The 15,484-nt window shown below is 41.1% G+C and overlaps 1 protein-coding gene across 5 annotated transcripts in view; it reads right to left on the reverse strand.

The window, feature by feature from the left end:
• Positions 1–15,484, reverse strand: part of DOCK8 (dedicator of cytokinesis 8) — a 207,242-nt gene that overhangs the window by 35,280 nt on the left and 156,478 nt on the right. For all 5 annotated transcript variants that reach the window (XR_009051221.1, XM_057720569.1, XM_057720571.1 and 2 more), the window contains 6 exons: positions 14,200–14,355; positions 12,275–12,414; positions 6,121–6,290; positions 3,239–3,378; positions 1,342–1,524; positions 887–1,019 (listed from right to left, as the gene is read on the reverse strand). Coding sequence is in view for 4 of the 5 variants with exons in the window: in XM_057720569.1 (XP_057576552.1) it covers positions 887–1,019; positions 1,342–1,524; positions 3,239–3,378; positions 6,121–6,290; positions 12,275–12,414; positions 14,200–14,355 (922 nt within the window). In the remaining variant the exon portion in view is untranslated. The remainder of the gene's footprint in view (positions 1–886; positions 1,020–1,341; positions 1,525–3,238; positions 3,379–6,120; positions 6,291–12,274; positions 12,415–14,199; positions 14,356–15,484) is intronic.

Genomic DNA, 15,484 nt, shown 5'->3' on the forward strand with positions numbered 1-15,484 from the left:
ACAAGCTCAGCTGAGAGGACTTGGCACCGCTTCTCTGGCTAATTAGAGTCCACACTGGCTGCTGGTGGGAGACAAAGCCCACGACCACGTCCAGGCTGACCTGCTCTTTGATTGACAGGCTAGAGCTTAGGAAAATGCCCGCCTTTCTGGAGTGTCAGTAAGCACACTTCTCCTGAACACAGGGTTCCAGTGAAATTGGGGGTTCTCGCTGAATTATTGAAAAGGAGAGTGTGTTGAATGAGGGTGTCCAACTACCACTGAAAAAGCTCAGCTCCTTCCAAGTTCCCTGCCGTTGTGTCCCATTGCAAAGAAGGAGCTGTCACTCTGTTTTACTTGCGCGCAGTGAATAAGACTGATGGCGCCTGAAAACATCACTTTATCCTACAGAGAAAAGCTCAGCCTTTTGGGGATCACTCTCAAAGTGTGAGAGGATGCCTGGAGGACTAGAATACTCTGAGACCATTGGGGGGACTGGATCCATTCTAATAGTACCCTGCATGACTTGGGGAAATGATCTTGGAACCAGAACTATCCAGTAGGTCTACATAGACTAATCAAATATCCTGGGGAGAAGCCTCAGCCTGGAGGGAGACACCATTAATCTCATCCTATGACTCACATTCTTGGACGGGACCTTTTATCACCGACAAGTTTTAAACAGAAGATGCCATTTGAGGACATTTCCAGGGTTCTTGTGATCTCAGGAAAAGAGCTTTCACTCAGAAGAATAGGGCTAACATCACAGACATCAGGCACAGAAGCCCAGAACCAGCTTGTCTCTATTACCATAACATCTTAAGAAAGTGATGGTGTCTACTCATCATGTGGGGAGGACATGCCTTCCTACGAAGGGTACAGAGAGCAGGGAAGGGCCAATCCAACACACCTGGGGTCCGGCAGCGCCGCATCATTTCCCCTCTGGCCCCTTCCCCACGGAGCAAAGCCTCTTCCAGCCTGGCCTTGACATCCCTCGACTTCTGCAAAACTTGGGTACTGACTTTGTCAGAACTCTGTTTCCCCTGGACCGGACAGAAGCATAAGGACATTAAGTTTGGTTAGACCGCTGTTCACGCGGAGAACCCTAAAGACAGAACTCTCCATGGTGACATCAGCCAGTTTGACAAATGCTACAGACATGCCCCAGTGGCTAAAATCCTGTTAACGAGAATGAAGTTCTCTCTGCAGAAGGCAGAGATCCCTTCCCAGTGGAATTATCATATCTGGATAGGTTATGGATAGGCAAATAGATTACGGATTTTAATACAGAAATAAGACAAAATTAAGGATGCCCCCATTGCCCAAACAGAGGGCAACAGTGACAAGAAAGAACTTGAGAGATACCTTGTACTCAAAACATGAGACACAGATGAAAAGGAGATCTAAAATCCTGTTTAGTTGCATTGATGGCAGGTCAGCAATCCACTTCCTAAGGAGGCTCTGATCAGCATTTTTCATGATCCAGAGGAAGCAAACCATGAGGTTTCGGGTTGTGTCGGCATTCAGCATGTTGTACTGCTTGTAGGGCTGGAAGGAAGCAGGTGGGGAGATTGATGCAGGGGAAGAGGCTGAGCAGCAGACACTTTGAAAGGGATGCTAATTTCTTAAGACATAGTAACTGTACTTTCTTGCCTGGGGATCTGTTTCTGGGAACTCTGCCTTCCTCTAGCAGGGGAAGCTGCGTTTTTTGAGCTGGGCTGCTCGGCAAAGGGGCTGACCTGGGGCAGTATTCTAACCAGGCTTTCAGCCAGGGCACCCTCTGTTTCAGGAGCAGTGTGGTCTGCTGGTCTGCCCTGGACTTTGATCATGCCCTCCCCCTACCCAATCTCAGTGATACACAGGGGCTTCCAAGTTGTAAGATCCTCAAGTATTATATTTCTCCTTTACGTTGCAGACTGCAGGGTTGGACTTATACCCTGGCTGGGTTCCCAAAATACCCCAACTGTTTAAGATTTAACTTCTTTGTCAGAGTCCAAAGTATAAGGGTCATGAACTGCTCAGCAAATTAATCAAATACATAATTCAGTGGAGTCCTCCGTGACCGGATTTTAACCGCAATTTATGTTTTCCTGGGGGTGGGGTGTGGGGGCTCAGGCTATTTGCTTTCATGCTTTGGCCACAAGTGTTCATTTCAGAGTGCTGAGCACACTTTCTGTCACTCATCCAATCAACACAAAGGACGATATGTGACTCACGTGGCACAGTTAATAACCAACGGAATGTAGTGGGGAAGCTGCAGTGAGGTATTACTTCGTATGTGAGGGGAATGGTAGGTTTGGGTGGGAATGATACGGCTTACGAAGTTATCTGGACTTTAGTTTTTGTGAGTATGGTCACAAGAAGAAGTGAAATCTTTAGATGCGTTATAACTTCATAGGAAATATCTTGGGCTTTTGACTTTCTCTGTTGCAGGCAAACAGCAATGTAAAAGGCACACACCACCTCAAGCAGCTAACTTGGTGAGATGGCTATTAGGAGGGCGGAGGAGGTCACAAAGCACACCACGTTTATTAAACTGTTAGCATGAGTGATGGCAACTCTCCATGTCCTTTCTCTTTTTTACCTTCTGCTCTTCAACTCTCATTGTGGTGTACAGGGGAGATGAACACTACACTGAAATGCATAGTTAAATTAAGCTGGAGGGTGCAGCCGTGTCTTGACCAAGGGATTGTCCAAGCTCAGCAAGGACAGAGGCAGATTCCACCGCAAGTGAATCAGAGGTTGTACTCTTGGAGGAGGCCCTCTTCAAGCCCACAGAGCCTGTGCAAACAACTCTGCTCAGGCTCTCTGGGGACCCAGAAAAGCTGAAGAAGCTTAAGACACACCCTACCAAGCGACCCACCTGCTTCAGTCTTTTTTTAAGGCAGACACAGAATGAATAACAAACACATAGAATAAGGGAGCCTTGGTTTGATCTCCTTTGCAATATCTCAGATTTTCCAAGTTCATCTTTTTTGGTTTTCTGAGCCTTGAACTTAGCACCATGGAAGCTGCCTGAATTGGATCTGTGGGTCTCTTGCTGTTTCCAGAACCCTGTCTGACTGTGTGCTTCCTCACCTGGGCCATTTCCCTTCTCAGCTGCCAGCCTCACAATGATCCCTTCCAGCACCGAGCAATGAGGCAGAAATCTCACTGCCTGTTCTATGCTTGCTTCTGGTAGGTGAATTTAGAAACGAGCCCATTAAATGATGGGGAAAGACACAAAATGAAAAATCAACAGGAGAAATGTGCACCAACATACCAGGGAAGATAGCATTGTTCCACTTGTCTTCAAATTAAAATTCCCAGCTATGGCTAGTGCCACATTCTGGTTAATTGCACTGGTCCCTTCTTGTTCTTCATCTGAGCCATTGGCACGAGTTTTTCCACGGGCATCCGCAGCTGCAATGGAAATATTATTGGTCTTACCATAGGATCCAGCAATCACGCTCCTCAGTATTTACCCACACAAGACTCCACACACGGATGCTTCCAGCAGCTTTATTTATAATTGCCACAACTTGGAAGTAACCGAGATGCCTTGCGGTAGGTGAATGGGTAAACTGTGACACATCCAGACGATGGAATATTATTCAGTGCTAAGAAGAAATGAGCTATTAAGCCATGAAAAGGCGAGGACAAAACTTAAATGAATATTAAGAAGTGAAAGAAGCCCATCTGAAAAGGCTACATATGGTATGATTCCAACTACATGACATCCTGGAAAAGGCAAAACTATGGTGACCGTAAAAAGTTCAGTGGTTGCCAGGGGCTGAGGGAAGGGAGGGGTGACTAGGCAGAGCACCGAAGGATTTTAGGGCAGAGAAACTAACTTGTATGATACTACAATGATGGATACACACGTCCAAACCCTTAGGATGTACAACACCAGGAGTGAAACCTAATGTAAATTACATTTTTGGGTGATTATGCTGTCTCAGTGTAGGTTTGTCTGTTGTAACAAATGCGCCGTTCTGGTGGGGGTTGCTGATAACGGGGGAGGCTATACACGTGTGGGGGCAGGGGGTGTATGGTAAATCTCTGTACCTTCCTCTCAATGTTGCTATAAACCCGAAACTGCTCTAAAAAATAGTCTTAAAACAATCTTTCTTGTCATCAAGCCAAAGGTAGTACTATCCAGTGTTTCCTATCCACTACCCCATGTGCGACTGATACTTAGTGACGAAGCTCAGCACAGTCATTTTAAACCTGACATTTAGCGTTATTTACCTGCCACCACCCATAGCAAAAAGCAGGCAGAGACAAAAGGTCCAGCACAAGATTAGGACAGAAATTAATTTTTCAAACTGTGAAAACAAAAAATTTCAAAGCTTTCATAACACTTTCTATAATATATTTTAATTCATTCATATATTTCAAATAATGACCAAATAGAAAGGAACCCGTAATTACAGAATTAAACAAGTACCTTATAGAATAACGAGCCGGTATCACAAATTCAGCAATAATTGATTAAATTTTGAATATTTGAAATAAATGTTAATTTATTGTATCCATGTAATACAGATGTATCTATATTTATACATAGGTAGAGATGTATGCAAACGAAATAAGGACCCATCATTTAAAAGGCTGGTTTTTAAGACCACGATCAGTCCCACACATAGAAAGTACTTGTTTAAGCAGTTCTGAGAAAAGTGTGTTTATACGCCTATGACTAATCCATTAAAAACTCGTAATTTTATTAGACCTGTCAACATTATAGTATTTTGACTTTCAATTTTTCAGAAAAAAATATAGTGTGAATAGTATTTTCACCTGCCAAACTTATTAAAACAGAACTCAATTTTTAAAAATAAGAATTCACTATTGTTTTAAGTCAACTGAGTTTTTAAACAAATGGTGAAATGAAGAGTGTGTGGCAATTATTCAAGACCTGATAACGTTATCAGGATTAATTTGAGGATATGTTCTCATTTTCCCTAAATGTGCATAGGGTCACAGTTACAAAACAAGGAAAGGAGAGAAGGATAGAAACTTTTGCTGCCAAAATGCTTTTATAGAAGTTCTTTCATTTCACCTTTATCACAACCCTAAGATACAGGCATTGTTATTGCATTTTTACAGCCAAGGAAAGGAAGGGAAGGCATTAAAAGGTTGAGGAACTTTCCAAAGGTCATATATGATAATAAATGGGCTGGAATTTGAATTCAGTTTTATTTTTCAAAAAATACTATATTTTTATTAATTAATCAAAATATTTCATACGTAATAGATGCACTATATTACCTCTAATAATAGAATATTTATACTGTTTTCCCACTTGTCACCTACATCATGACTATAAAGTTCAGTCCATACATAAAGAAACCATTGAGATTTAAAAGGCTCAAAGGTCAAGTGCTGAGAAGTTTTAATCCCAAGTCACTGATGTGGAAAATTCTAATCAACAAGGAAGCTTCAGATAATGTGTGCTAACATGATTCTCTGCTTTGGGAACAAGCAAGTCAGATTCTCAAGTGTAACCTTCTTGAAACATCCGGGCGAACCTAGAAATGGCCTACAAGTCACCTGCCATGATCTGAATTGCATCTTTAAATTCCAAAGACAACTCTGTTCTCCATTTGCCCTCCAGTCAGGCGCTGCTACAGAAAGTGCACAAAGGCCTTTCAGACAATCTATCTTTTCCTCTTCTGGCCAAGTGGGAGATACTGACTTCCAAACTGAGAATGAACCACTTAGTGTCAAAGGCAAAATTCCTCTGCCGTGGCAGAATTTCCTAATACTGTCAGACACTATGACATTTTTTTTGCATGGTACAGGTATTTAGACTCATTTGAGTCTGCTTATTTCCTTAAACACTCAAAGAAAAGAAAAGGAACAGCTTTATTTCAAGGCATTAAAGCAGGGATCTCCAAAAGGAATAATTCTGTTATCTCATTCTTTGGGATGTGTGGTCTATAAGATTCATCATATACCAAGAGACCAATAAATGAGTGAATGAATAAACACAATTTCTAAATAAAAAACATATGCAGGGCTATGTACCTTAAAAAAAAAAAAACACTTACTGGGGCCTATGTTACAAAGATGTGGAGAACACCAGTGTTGGGAATTGCTCACACAAGCATATCAACCCTGGAGACCCCATCAATCCCAAGAAGGAAACAGAGGCATCATTACCTGTAAAGTCATAGAGCTGCGGCAAAGCATCCAAAATGATACCAACCAATGGCAGGTAGAGGGCAGCAACTTTGACCTTCACCTCTGGTTTGACACAACGTGGGTCCAGGTCATGAGAACTGAGCAGGCTGTGGATAGCACTAACGGCTTTCCTTTGCACTTTGCCGATCCTGTTGGCACAACACAGAAAGCCAAAGGTTACGGTGAAGGGAGGTTGACCACAACACTCCTAAACAATGGGATGACGATGTGAAAACCAAGCAAAGTAGGGAAGAAGTGTATAAAATCCAGAGACAAACTGTGTTCCAATCCTGGCTTTGCTGTTAGCATGATGTTTACTAGTCAGTATACACTAGGTTTCTTGAGATGGTTATCTAATTTCTTGTTAAGTTGACAGTACTTTATTTTTTTTAAATATCTATCAATCAATCTATCTATCTATCTATCTATCTATCTATCTATCTATCTATCTATCTATCTATCTATCATCTATCTATCTATTTATGCTGCACTAGGTCTTTGTTGCAGCATGCCAGCTCTTTAGTTGCAGCATGCGGGCTCTCAGTTGTGGCATGCGAACTTAGTTGTGGCATGTGAACTCTTAGTTGTGGCGTGCATGTGGGATCTAGATCCCTGACCAGGGATCAAACCCAGGTCCCCTGCATTGGGATCGTGGGGTCTTACCCACTGGACCACCAGGGAAGTCCCTTGCATGATGTTTAAAGTTCATCATGTTTTAGTATCAGTACTTCATTCCTTTTTATCATTGAATGACATTCCATTTCACGGACGTATCACATTTTATTTATCCATTCATCAGTTGATGGACACTTGGATTGTTTCTACTTTTTGGTTATCATGAATTATGAATGCTGCTATGAATGTTTGTGTATAAGTTTTTGTGTTGTTATAGGTTTTTAAATTTCTCTTGGGTATCTACCTCAGGGTAGAATTACTGGATCATATGGTAACTCTAATTTTTAGGGGAAATACCAAACTGTTCTCAACAGTGGCGAAAACATTTTACATTCCTACCAGCAGTATATGAAGATTCTGTTTTCTCTTTGTCAACACTTGTTATTATCTGTCTTTTATATTATAGCCATCCTACTGGGTATGAAGGTGCTATGAACTTAATGTTTGTGACCTCCCCCCCCAATTCATATGTTTAAACCTAATCCCCAATATGATGGTATTTGGAGGCGGGGCCTTTGAGAGGGCTTTAGGTTATGACAGCAGAGCCCTCGTGAATGAGATTAGCGCCTTTATAAAAGAGACTGCAGAGCGCTCCCTTGCCCCCTTCTACCATAGGGGAACACAGAAAGAATACGGCCAACTGTGAACTAGGGAGTAGGTCCTCACCAGACACTGAATTTGCCAGCTCCTTGATTTTGAACTTTCCAGCCTGCAGAACTGTGAGAAATAAATTTCTGTGGTTTATAAGCCACCTGTCTATGATATTTTTGTTATAGCACCTCAAAGGAACTAAGACAGAAGGGGTATTTAACTGGTTTTGATATGCATTTCCCCGAAGGCTAATTATGTTGAAAACCTTTTCATATGCTTATTGGTCATATCTTCGTTGGAGAAATATGTATTCTGATCCTTTGCCCTTTAAAAAATTGAGCTATTTGTACTTTTATTATTAAGTTGTAAGATTTTAAAAATATATTTTAGATACAAACCCCTTATTAGATCCATGATTTGTAAATATTTTCTCCCATTCTGTTCTCTGTCTTTTCACTTTCTTAATGATGTCCTATAAAGCACAGAAGTTTTAATTTTAATGAAGTCTAACTCTCTTTTTCTCTTTTGCTGGGTGTATTTTTGATGTCAGATATAAGAAACTATTGTCTAATCAAATTTTATGAAGATTACCCTTATGATTTCATCTAAGAGTTTTATAGTTTTAACATGTACATTTAGGTCTGTGATCCACTTTGAGTTAACTTTTGTATATGGTGTGAGGTAAAGGTACAACTTCATTCTTTTGAATGTGGATATCCAGTTTTCCCAGTTTTCACAATTCTTTTGCCATTAAATTGTTTTGCACTCTTGTCAAAAAATCAGTGGACTGTAAATGTGAGGATGCATTTCTAGACTCAATTCAATTTCATTAATTTATACATCTATCTTTATGTCAGAAGCACATAGTCTTGACTATTTTTGCTTTGTAGTAAGTTTTTAAATTGGGACAAGTGAGTCCTCCAATTTTGTTCTTTTTTTTCAATATTGTTTTAGCTATATTGGAGTCCCTTGAATTTCCACATGAATTTTAGTATCAGCTTGTCAACTTCTGTAAGGGCCAGCCGGAATGTTGAGAGGAATTGCACTGAATTTGGAGATCATTTTGAGACATACTGCCATCTTAACAATATTAAATTTTCTGATCCATGAATATGTCATGCCTCTCCATTTATTTAGATCTCTTTATTTTTTTCTAAAGTGTTTTGTAGTTTTCAGTGTATGTCTTTTGTTAAATTTATTTCTAGAATGTTATTCTTTTGATGCTACTTTAAGTGGAATTTTTAAAAAAATTTTGATATTGTTCATTGCAGGAGTATAGAAATACAATTAAGTTTTGTATACTGATCTTGTATCCTGCAAACTTGCTGAACTCATTCATTACCTTTAATAGTTTTTTAGTGGGTTCTTTAGGATTTTATATAAGCAAATCCTATCATCTGTGAATAGAGAGAGCTTTACTTCTCCCTTTCCAATACAGATGCCTTTTATTTCATTCTCTTGTCTAACTTCCATGGGTAGAACTTCCAGTGCAATGTTGAATAGAAGTAAGAGTGGACATTCTTGTCTTCCTCCTGACCTTGTAAGGAAAGTATTCAGTCTTTCACCAATAAGTAAGATGTTAGCTGTGGGTTTTTCATGGATGCCTTTATCAGGCTGAGGAAATTTTCATATATTCCTATAGGGTTTGTGGAGTGTTTTTCCAGGAAAAGGTACTGGATTTTGTCAGATGCTTTTTGTTCATCTATTGAGATCACTGAGTGGGTTTTGTTCTTTATTCTCTTCATATGCTGTATTATATCAATTGATTTTCAGATGCTAAACCAATCTTGCATTCCTGGGATAAATCCTACTTAGCCTTGGTGCATAATCCTTTTTATATATTGTTGGGTCCAGTCTACCAGTATTTTGTTGAGGATATTTACATCTGTATTCATATTGGTCTGCAGTTTTCTTGTGATGTCTTTGTCTGCTTTTGCCATAAGGGTAATGCTGGCCTCATAGAATGAGTTGGGATGTGTTCTCTCTTCCATTTTTTGGAAAGTGCGTGAAGGATTTGAATTAACTCTTCTTTAAATATTTTTTAGCGGAAGCAACCTAAATGCCCATCAACAAATGAATGGATAAAGAAGATGTGGCATATATATACAATGGAATATTACTCAGCTATAAAAAGGGATGAGATGGAGTTATATGTAATGAGGTGGATAGACCTAGAGGCTGTCATACAGAGTGAAGTAAGCCAGAAAGAGAAAAATAAATATTGTATGCTAACTCATATATACAGAATCTAAAAAAAAAAAATGGTACTGATGAACCCAGTGACAAGACAAGAATAAGGATACAGATGCAGAGAACGGACTGGAGGACATGAGGTTAGGGGGGCCAGGGGGTGAAGGGGAAGCTGGGACAAAGTTAGAGAGTAGCATAGACATATATATACTACCAACTGTAAAATAGGCAGTGGGAAGTTGCTGTATAACAAAGGGAGATCAACTCGATGATGGATGATGCCTTGGAGGGCCGGGATGGGGAGGGTGGGGGGCAGTAGAGGGAGGGAGGGACTATGGGGATATGTGTATAAATACAGCTGATTGACTTTGGTGTACCTCAAAACTGGTACAAGAGTGTAAAGCAATTATATTCCAATAAATAAATAAATAAATAAATATTTGGTAGCATAACACAAAGATGCTAGATAATTTCCACATGCTTGAAAACCACTATGGACTTAATGATGTGTGGACGTTTGTGCACATACCCCCAGGTAAGGCGGGTTCGAGAGAGAACCGTTAGAAACTAGAGCAATGTGTCCTTTCAAGAGTTCAGGTACTGAGATGTATCCCACTGGCCCCATGCCTCAGACGAGTCTATTAATTGCCTTGGCAGCCAAAGGAAGTACTGATCAAGAGGATGTATTGTCAAAGGATAAGATGTTTCTGAGGTTTTCGCCCACATGGTAAGGTCTGCGATGGTATTTTTAATGACTCTCTAGGAGGGTAACTCACAACCCAGCCATCAGGGATTATTGTGTTGCCAAAGGAGTGACACTCTCAATTAGTTACCCTCTGGAGGGTAGAAAAGTTACTGTGTGTGTGTGTGTGTGTGTGTGTGTGTGTTGTGTGTGTGTGTGTGTAAGAATGTACCCACCTGACTGAACATAATTACATGATGATCTCTGAACATATTCTATGCTGTTGCTAGTAAAATAACAGCAACAACTTTACGAAGAATCAAAACAGATGTAAAGGTTGTTTCCCTAGACATTTCACTAGAAGGGAAATGGAAAATAGAAACTACCATTTATGTAAATGCTAAAGAGTACTTTCAGAAATCATGTAAATCTGTGCTATTAAGGGACAATTAAGACTGTGTGTGTGTGTGTCTGTGTGTGTGTCTGTGTGTGTGTGTTTGTGTGAAGGCAATTTTCTTTGTGCCTAAGCCTCCTTCTCCCACCTTATGAGCATGTGTGTCAGGGCACTTTGTGTTGCTGTGGAAATTTATGTTAGCTATAGAGTAGAAAGTTCTATCAGGAAAATTGAGAGGAGTTTAGTTAGGGTTAAGAGAAGAAGACGAAACTGAATCCTTGGAAAACGAAGCTAAGGATACACTCAACACCTGAATTTCTGGAAGGAGGCAGAATTCAGAGCTAAGAACATCAGATTTCCCACACTGACCTTCTGGGAGACAGAGACCTACATTCACTTAGGCAGTATCTGTATGGGCAAAGTGCTTAGGACACATCTGTTATCAAAGTTACATAAATGTCTGCTCCTGTAATTTCATACAGGATGTCCTGTTTTCTTCACAAAATTATAAGGACTTTGAGAGAACTTAAGAATTTCTAATTAGACAAGAATCTATACCATACAGGAATGCTGCCATTAATCAACATCCTCTAATCCAGAAACTTCTTTAGCAGAGGAAGGAAGAAGGTAGGCATTGTAGGAGCAGGTTCCCAGGCAGGGAAATGATGTGGTTCAGGAGGGTGGGCCCTGGGGAGGGACTCTGGAGACCATGGCTCTAGACATGGCTCTGCTATGTAACTTTGGGAAAGTTCCTTCAATTCCATGGGCCTTACCTGAACAACAAAGGGGCTGAACCTAAATTATTTTCCAATCCTAACGCTCCTTGGATTTGAGCCCTTGAATGGTGAGCTTTCTGAGGGCAGAGGATTTTGTCTGTTTTGTGCATTTATATGTCTGATACATTCTAACACCCAGCTGTGTCTGCCCCATGGTAGGCATTCGGTAACTGCTGAATGGAATGTGTAGTATTTTGGAAGGCATTGTCTGCTTCTGTCCAGGCAGGTATGATCCCACGGGCTTAAGGAGCAGAGGAAAAGAAGGAAAGAACAGGAGTCCCTGTTCGTGGACGGCAAGTCCAGATTTTCCACATGCCTGTGGGTGATCAGGTTTATAAATGGCTAAAAAATGTATAAGCCCTGGACCTGTGGCATCTCTCTTAGACTGGGAAGGTCTTTTTGCGAGAAACCTAATGCGGACATGGGGCAACTACCTTCTCATCAGTGGCCACTTCCCTCGTCAGCACTGAGCCAAGGGGCACTTGGCTGCTCCCCTGTGTGCTCACAGATCACCCGCGGCACACGTTAAAAATACCTTTGTTTCTAAGGAGCTCACAAATCAAGCATTCCTGGAAGCCTAGTAGACCTGGAAACTTCCTCTCAAAGAACAGGTGGTTGAAAAGAGCTAAGTTACAGTTTCTCTCCCTCCCCCACCCATTTCCACATTCCTCTAGCATCATTTTCTCAAAACACAGCTGCTTCTACTCCTCGGAACTGGTGAATCGTACAGAGTTTCGCCAGGCAAGAGAGGCTGAACTGCAAACTTTAGTAAGGAGCATCCTTTTCTTTTTCCTTCGTGGTCCATTATAAATGTCTGAAACATACCCTTCCCCTTCAGCATCCAGGGCGGCGGCCAGCTCGGTAAAGAGAAGCCCGGTGAGGAAGTGCTGCTGGCGGTACTCTGGTGTCAGGTCAAACATGCTGGCAATCTTCTGGTCCTGGAAACTGGAGCAGGAGCTGGAGTTCTACAGAAACGCAAGGAGCAGTTCTATGAGTGACAAGAACTGGAATTAAAATCACGACGGCTAGTGCTCATTGAGCACATGCTACGGCCAGGCGCTGCGCACAGTGAAGCAGGTACCGCTCGTGTCCCCACGTGACAGATGAAGATGCTGAGACTTAGAGCGCTCACTCTGCTTTCCCAGCAAAGAAGATTAAAATCCTAGGATCCCATTTGGGTAGGTAAATGGGGACTCTATCCGATGCTATGGCTGCGAGTGGGTGATTCCTCTATAACAAACTGCCACCTTTATTTAAGGCTCCTGGTACACTTCTGAATATGGTTTACATACATTGTCTGAATTTTGCTGGCCTGGAAACCAGAAGCAGCGTCAGGCAGGGAAGTGTCAGATTTACCAGTCCTGGGCAATTCCTGTGTTCTTATCTTGGGGGCATCCTTTAGATGTCACTAGGAGAATCTAAAATGTCTCCGGAAAGCCTTTCCAGTTTGGCGAGGCTGGGGGGTCAGAAGGGGGATGGGGGAGAGGAGCCAGGGCAGAGCTGGTGCATCTGGACCAGCTGCTTGCCAGTCAGCTCTTCCTCAGTTCACGGGAAGGTGGCCATGCTGTGCACATCGGATCATGTCATTTGGCATGAACAGCTAAGAGTTTTTTAAAACGTTTTAAGACAAGCCTCCTCCTTTGTGCTAGTATTAAAGAATACGCATCAGAAAGAAAACCTAAGAAGAAGAAATCTTGCCTGCTGCTCTGAGCTACTGATTTGTTCCCTATAAATGGACTGTGACTATTAAACAGCATTTCTTTAAAGTTTTACTAGAGGACACTAGTTCCCCGAATCAACGACGGAGGGAAAAAAAAAATTTCCAGAGTCCAGTTATATTGGGAATCACTGCTTATCATACACCTCCTCCCATTTCCTCTCCCGCCCCATGGGCATTTAAAATTTAGAGACTCTTGGATGGCCTACTGCAAAGAAACCTGTTAACACAGTGTTTTCAAAACGTGTTTGTCTTTGGAATTCTGTATTTGCATAATACCTCTTCACATCCTGTAGAATCTGGGGCCCACCAAACCTAACCTGCAAAATATTGTTCTACAAAAAAAGCTTGGCCATGTCAGTCAAAGCCTCTAAATTTTAATACAAGTGTTACTCTTCTGGGCTGATCAAGAAAAAGACCTGTTAGAAATACACTCTCTATAAAACAAGCCATTTGATTACTTTACAATGAGATCTTCTTAGTGTTTCAAGAGCTAAATTATCTGGAATACGATTCAAGGTGGAATCATCTCGTGCTGGATTCCATTCCATAGCAGAATCAGCAGGAAGTTCTAGGATCATTCAAAGATACAATATCCGTGTTAAAAACCACTACTCAATCATTTGGGAATCAATATAAAGGAAACTGCAATTTCATACATGTTATGGCCTTGAGGTTTAGGAAAAGGGAAGTGAGCAAAGGAAACTGTCAAGCTAACGTGGAAAGATGACTGTCGCCAAAGGAAGACCTGTGACTTTTCTATGAATTACACATTTTCCATAGCGCATATGGATCCCTTGCTCTACTTCGCCTCAGCAGGGACCCTTGAGCCTAGGAAGAAAACAATCAAATAGCTTGTAAATGATAGATGACATGACTGGATAGTGTACTTGTGTGTATCTGGATCAATTGATCTAGTTTGAATAGCTCGATTTTTCTTCTAATTAAGGAGACCAGTCTTTATAGGAATCAATGACTAAGCTAAGCTAATTCAGTGAACTAGCTTAAACAATTTTTTCAGTGAGCGGATTACCTGGGAAGATATGGAGGGACAGGGAGACGCTGGAGCAGGGTCGGTACTCATAAAGAAGAGGTTCAAGTTGAGGTAATGTTCGTGGCTGCAGAGAATTCTCAGGAACTCCAGCCTCATGGAGATGAGCGTTGGAAGGCTGTTGAGCTTGGCTGACAGCTGGGAAGAAAAATGAGAAAAGAGGTGTTTATTCTAAGGTGAATGGAGTTGAGGTTGACAGACACAAAAAAAATATCCTTTCTCCCCGGATTCAGGAGATCAATCGAATGAAAACGCATGGAGTATACAATGGCAAAAAGACAGCCCCTTCAATAAGTGGTGCTGGGAAAACTGGACAGCAACATGTAAAAGAATGAAATTAGAACACTTCCTAACACCATACACAAAAATAAACTCCAAATGGATTAAAGACCTACATGTAAGGCCAGACACTATAAAACTCTTAGAGGAAAACATAGGCAGAACACTCTATGACATACATCAAAGCAACATCCTTTTTGACCCACCTCCTAGAATCATGGAAATAAAATCAAGAATAAACAAATGGGACCTAATGAAACTTAAAAGCTTTTGCACAGCAAAAGAAACCATAAACAAGACTAAAAGGCAACCCTCAGAATGGGAAAAAATAGTTGCCTATGAAACAACGGACAAAGGATTAACCTCCAAAATTTACAAGCAGCTCATGCAGCTTAATACCAAAAAAGCAAATAACCCAATCCACAAATGGGCAGAAGACCTAAATAGACATTTCTCCAAAGAAGACATACAGATGGCCAACAAACACATGAAAAGATGCTCAACATCACTAATCATCAGAGAAATGCAAGTCAAAGCCACCATGAGGTATCACCTCGCACCGATCAGAATGGCCATCATCACAAAATCTGGAAACAACAAATGTTGGAGAGGGTGTGGAGAAAAGGGAACTCTCCTGCACTGTTGGTGGGAATGTAAGTTGGTACAGCCACTATGGAAAACAATTTGGAGGTTCCTTAAAAAACTACAAATAGAACTACCATATGATCCAGTAATCCCACTCCTAGGCATATACTCAAAGAAAACCATAATCCCAAAAGAAACTTGTACCATCATGTTTATTGCAGCACTATTTACAATAGTCAGGACATGGAAGCAACCTAAATGCCCATCAACAAATGAATGGATACAGAAGATGTGGCATATATATACAATGGAATATTACTCAGCTATAAAAAGGGATGAGATGGAGCTATATGTAATGAGGTGGATAGAACTACAATCTGTCATACATAGTGAAGTAAGTCAG

The sequence above is a fragment of the Hippopotamus amphibius genome, chromosome 2 (assembly GCF_030028045.1).
Source record: "Hippopotamus amphibius kiboko isolate mHipAmp2 chromosome 2, mHipAmp2.hap2, whole genome shotgun sequence".
Taxonomy (NCBI): domain Eukaryota; kingdom Metazoa; phylum Chordata; class Mammalia; order Artiodactyla; family Hippopotamidae; genus Hippopotamus; species Hippopotamus amphibius.